At 49.1% G+C, this 6,000-nt stretch overlaps 1 protein-coding gene across 4 annotated transcripts in view; it reads right to left on the reverse strand.

Moving 5' to 3' along the window:
* PIGG (phosphatidylinositol glycan anchor biosynthesis class G (EMM blood group)) overlaps positions 1-2,493 on the reverse strand; it is a 184,460-nt gene extending 181,967 nt beyond the window's left edge. The window contains exon 1 of one of the 4 annotated variants that reach the window (XM_090038961.1): positions 1,171-2,493. In XM_090038961.1, the coding sequence (XP_089895087.1) occupies positions 1,171-1,464 (294 nt within the window). In that variant the 5' untranslated portion in view covers positions 1,465-2,493. Of the gene's footprint in view, positions 1-1,143 lie in introns of all 4 variants that reach the window. The other 3 variants (XM_090038962.1, XM_090038958.1, XM_090038960.1) reach the window with 3 other exon arrangements.
* Positions 2,494-6,000: the final 3,507 nt, after the last annotated feature.

Here is a 6,000-nt window from a genome sequence, read left to right on the forward strand (position 1 = left end):
CTGGGCAGGCCTGATTCCAGGAATATCAAACCTTACTCCATTAGTGTAACTTGCAGCGTAACTGAACTTAAGGGAAATCAAATGCTTTTATAGCAGTCTTGTCCCTTGCTACTGAATGTTTTCTTACACTGACACTCTAAGGTGGCATTAGGTGCTCCTGCATGCGTCACAGTGATTCTATTTAGAGCAATAGTCAAAAAGCAACAAATGGCCCATTATTTCTAAGAGCTATTCAGCATAAGTATGAACTCTTAATAAATGAACAGATGATGATCATCATCCCATCCACATCTAATGCCATAAGCTGCAGAAATTTCCTACTAAATCATACGAATGTGCTGTTAGCCACGTGATATAGAAACTTCACTTGGGACAGACTAAAGCAGCAATTAGGATTCTCAATAGCTTGAGCTTCCAGGTGACTTGATGTTACTCACAGAGCCTTGAGCTGTCTTGGTATCCATCCCAAAAATAACTGCTAGCCTCTGAGAGGTCTTGTGCAGAGAGTCATTTGGGAGACTGTTCTATGCAGCCCTCTAGCAAGGAAAGACACTGTTGCTCTGAACTTGGAGGCTTCTAGGCGCTCTGGCAAATTACAAACAACAACCTGCTCCGAAGTTCTGGCACTCAACCATCCGACTAGTCCCGCATTGGGGACCGACCTGGTGCCAAGCCTCCAGAATAGCACTGCCCCCTTGTCGGATCCAGACAATGAGCAACTTGACACCTACTGCCTGACCCGCAAACAATGAATCAGTGAGGTGCACTCTTAAGCTGCTGCCTGGACCTGACACGCCAGCGCTTGCTAAAGCAGGTTTTAAAGGCGACACAAGCTGGTGGCCTAGTGCCAGACCTTTGAGACTTGACTTGTGTTGAAATGGAGGCAGGGAAGGGGCCTAGGAAGACTGGAATGAGGCCAGTGCAGACTAGGTCACACTGCCAGTCAGTCCCACCTTGTGCCGCCCCATAACAGGGACCGAAAGGAGGGTGGGTGGGACCAAGCTCCCCCCACGCGAGACCTGCCCTGCGCCGCGGCAAGAGCAGAAAGAAGTCAAGTCTCCTCCGGGCCTCAGGCCACAGCCACGCGGGGACCCTGCCAGCACCCCGGGGACGCGGAGGGGGGCGGGCGGCGGCCCAGCGCACCTGCCCCAAGAGGAGGCCCCCGGTTACCTGCGCCAGGCAGGGCCGGGGGCGGGGGCGGTTCGGCGGGCGGGCCGCCGCGGGCCTCCCGCCGGGACGGGGAGCGGACGGGCAGCGGGAAGAAGCCGCGCAGGAAGAGCGCGACGCCGAGCGCCTCCAGCAGGACGCAGCAGCAGGCGAACGCCCCCGAGCGCAGCCGCATCCTCCCGCTCCGGCAGCCTCCGGGCTCCCTGCGGGCAGCGGCCGCCCTGCCAGGCCCGGCCACTCAGCCGCCAAGCCCGCGCCGCCATTGGCTGCCGGCCAACCAACCAGCGGAGGCCACATGACGAACAAAAAAATCTTCAACCGCAGCCCGGAAATACCGCCCCCTCCGCCAGCCAATCAGAGGGAGGACAAGGGGAACTACATTTCCCATCAACCTGTCGCGCGGTATAGGGCGGTGCTGGCGTCAATCTGCGCGCGCTGTTAGATAGCGCTGTTCTGCGTGGATTGATGTAGCCGTGAGTGGGGGTGAGGCCTCCTTGCCTCAGGGGGGAACAGGGCCGGAGACGTGCACGCTTAAGTGGCCAAAGGAGCGGTGGAGGTTGGGGCCGGCACGGGGAAGCAAGGGTTTAAGCTTCTTGACCTCGGCTACTGCTCTGTCCCCACCCCACCCTGCTTTCCCTGCTGCAGCTGGGGGGCCTGGGAGAAGCGTGGAAGAGGAGGGGAATCTAAGATGACCTTCCAGTAATTGGATTCTGTACATGGAAATTTATAACACATTTAGAAACTTTCCATATACAGAATACAGTAGTGTTGTTGCTGGCACAAGGTGCCCAAAGGAGGCAACGATTGAGTTCATTGCCTGGTGTGCATCGCACCAATAAATACACTGAGGGGAGAAGTAGACAGAGTTTATTTGAGCTCAAGTAAAAGGCGCAGGGAGACTATGGTCTCAAATCCCACGCCCCCTAGCCCTGCAACAGTGTATATTTATAACCTGGTCATTTTCTACAGTAGTTTTCCACTAGCTGCCCCCCCACTTTCCCTCCTCCCTTCTCTCTCTGAGCGGTGCCCTTGCATTCCACAGATAACAGTTTTTAGGGAGTTTCAGCTTGCTTGCTACTCATCCTGTTTTCCAGTATTACAGGAGGTTACAAAAATTCAAAGAAAGGGTTACAAAGGTTCGGGGGGGGGGGCCTGGCTTGCCTGGGCCTAGAGCAGAGGGGCTTCATCGACACTCGTGATCTTCCATCCCTCTGAGTTACCTAGGGTTATGCCCAGTGACACCAACAATGTAACAGTGATGTTTGGAGCCAAGATGTCCACACATTTACAAAAGGATTTCTTAGGGCAAGATATCTTAATTCGAGCTGGTCCAATAAAAGATAACACAATCAAAAAATCCTTGCTTCTTGCTGTACAGAATCCTATTATTAGGAGGATTATCATCTTTGATTCAGGTATGTGACCTTGGGAAACAATATGGGGTTACTTCATCACCACCTGTATTGTGTTCACTTAGGACTCTCCTAGTTGGAGAGGCCAGTTAGGGGCCATGCTCTTCTTGACCTGTTGCTCACAAACTGGAGAAATGGTGGATAAAGTACTAGTAGCTGGCAACTTGTGCAGCAGCAACCACAAATGATTGAGTTCAGGATCTTAAGGAAGGGAAGGATGGAGAGCAGCAAAGTATAGGCCTCAGACTTCAGACAAGCAGACTTCGATTCAGGGGACTGATAAGATCCCCTGCGAGGCCAGTCTGAGCAGCAGAGGAGTCCAGGAGAGCTGGCTGTACTTTAGAGAAACCTTCTTGGGGGCGCAGGAACAAACCATCCTGATGTACAGAAAAACTAGCAAGTCTGGCAGTCGACCATCTTGACTTAGCAGGAACTCTTCAGTGAGCTAAAATACAAAAAGAAACGTATAAGTGGAAACTTGGACAAACAAATAGACGGATAATAAGAGTATTGCTTGGGCATGCCAGGATGAAATCAGGAAGGCCAAAGCACAATTGGAATTGCAGCTAGCAAGGGACATGAACAGTAACAAGATGGGTTTCTAAAAATATGTCAGCAAAAAGAGGAAGATCAGGGCAAGTGTGGTTCCCTTGCTAGATGAGGGAGGCAACCTCATGACAGATAATGTGGAAAAGACTGAAGAGCTCAATGCCTCTTTTACCTCAGTCTTCACAGGCAAGGTCAGCTCCCAGTCTACTGCACCTAGCAGCACAGTTTGTGGGAAAGGTGAACAGCAAACAGTGGCAAAAGAACAGGTTAGGGACTATAGTAAAAGCTCTGTTATCTGTCATCCCCCGGGAATGGGGGATGCCAGATAACAAAATATGCCGGATAACAAAATATGCCAGTTAATTGAGTGGCCCCAGCTGCCACATCTGGGGCACTCTCCGCCCCTCCCGTGGGCCCTGTAGGCCTTGCGGGACGGGGAGGTGGGCCCCACACAGCCCCGCGCAGCCTGTTATGCCCCCCAGGCCGTGGGGGCTCGGCAGCACAGGCTGCTTTGCCCTGGGCCATAGGGGCTCAGAGAAACCAGAAGTGCCACGATGGGCACTTCTGGTTTCACTTTATCTTACAAGCCAGCATGCCAGTTAGTAGAGCTTGTAAGATGCCAGTTAACAAAACTTTGACTGTACTTAGAAAAGGTGGACATGCACAAGTCCAGGGGGCTAGATGGGATGTACCCAAGGAAGCCGAGGGAATTGGCCGACATGATTGCAGAGCCACTGGCCATTATCTTTGAAAACTTACAGCACTTGGGAAAGGTCCCATATACTTGGAAAAGAGCAATTATACTGCCTATCTTTCAGAAAGGGAAGGAGGAGGATCCAGGGAACTACAGACCAGTCAGCCTCACCTCAGTCCCTGGAAAAATCATGAAGCAGTTCCTCAAGGAATCCATTTTAAGCACTTGGAGGAAGAGAAGAAGGTGATTAGGAACAGTCAGCATGGATTCACCAAGGGCTAGTCATGCCTGACCAACCTGATTGCCTTCTATGATGAGATGACTAGCTGTATGGATGTGAGGAGACAAGTGGATCTGAGATACTCTGATTTTAGCAAGGAGCATGATATTGTCTCCCACAACAATGTCACAAGCAAGCTAAAGAAGTATGGTTTGGATGAATGGACTGTAAGGTGCATAGAAAACTGATTGGATCGTGGGGCTCAGAGGGCAGTGATCAATAGCTCAATGTCCGATTGGCAGTCCGTATCAAGTGGAGTGCCCCAGGGGTTGGTCCTGGGGCAAGTTGTTCAATATTTTCATCGGTGACCTGGAAGATGGGATGGCATGCACCCTTAGCAAGTTTCCAAGATGATACCAAACTGGAGGGAGGGAGTAATAGATATGCTGGAGGGGAGGACTAGGATTCAGAATAACAGACAAATTGGAGGACTGGACCAAAAGAAATCTCATGAGGGTCAATAAGGGCAAGAGCTTAAGTCCTGCATTTAGGACAGAATAGCCCCATGCACTGCGACACACTGGGGGCTAACTGGCTAAGCAGCAGCTCTGCAGAAAAGGATCTTGAGGTTACAATAAGCTGAATATGACTCAGCAGTGTGCCCTTGTTGCAAAGAAGGCTAGCAGCATACGGGGATGCATTAGTAGACACGTTGCCAGCAGATTGAAGGAAGTGACTATTCCCCTCCTTTCAACACTGGTACGGCCACATTTGGAGTACTGTGCCCAGTTTTGCATGCCCCCTTCCACACACACACACACACAAAGAGGAAAGATGTAGACAAAATGGAGAGATTCCTGCAAAAAGCAACGAATAAAGTTAAGGGACTAAGGCACGTGACTTCTAAGGAAAGCTGAGGGAACTGGGCTTGTTTCGTCTAGAGAAGAAAAGACTGAGGGGGAATTTGTTAGCAGCCTTCAAATATCTGGAGGGTGGTTCCAAAGAGGATGGAGCTAGATTTTCTCAATGGTGGCAGGTAACCAAACAAGGAGCAATTGTCTCAAGTTGCAGCAAGGGAAGTTGAGGTTAGATATTAGGAAAAACTCTCATGAGGAAGGTAGTAAAACACTGAAACAGGTTATACCCAAGAGGTGGTGGAATCTCCATCCTTGAAGGTTTTTCTGACCTGGCTAGACAAAGCTTTGGCTAGAATGACTGAGTTGCAGATGGTCCTGCTTTGAGCAGGGGATTGGACCTGATGACCTCTTGAAGTCCTTTGCAACCCTAATTTTCTATGATTCTGCAGTACTGGGTTAGTGGATGGATAGCAACCAGCTTCAGTAAGTGTAAGATTTGGCCCTTTTGCCTAAAGAAATTGAATCTAAACTGTCTTACATGTTGCACAGCCATATTCAGCTCTTCAAAATCACTGTAAAACCTAAATGAGAAGGGTACTCTGAAAAAAGCATCTGTGACTGGAAGGCAGTGGAAAAAAAGGTTCAACATGTTCTAAAATCAAACTACACTCTGCTAGTAAACGGCTTGCTGATAAAGGTGTTAAACTTAGCTAATCTGATATTCAAATAAGGCCAATTAAATGCCAGTTTGTTGACTGTTTAACCCAAATATAGAAAACATCATTTTTAATTATGGCAGGCCCCAAATAATTACATCTCTGACAGATTAAGAATGGGGTGGCTAGACAACTTAAAAATTTGCCTAGCTGACTTTGACAAACTGATGACAAATGTAGGGTGTCCAATGAGCCTTATAGAGGTAATTGGGTAAGAACAAATGACTCCAGAGGTAAATAACACAAATATATTTTCAAGAACCAGCCTCAAACAGTCACAGCAACATAGAACAGTATACAAGGGGTTAAACTATTAATACAACTATTGGTATTATAGAATTTATATACAAAACAAATCAGATTTTAACTACAAAGTTACTTCAGA

Source organism: Crocodylus siamensis, chromosome 3 (genome assembly GCF_052110815.1).
Source record: "Crocodylus siamensis isolate JL-2025a chromosome 3, ASM5211081v1, whole genome shotgun sequence".
NCBI lineage: Eukaryota > Metazoa > Chordata > Crocodylia > Crocodylidae > Crocodylus > Crocodylus siamensis.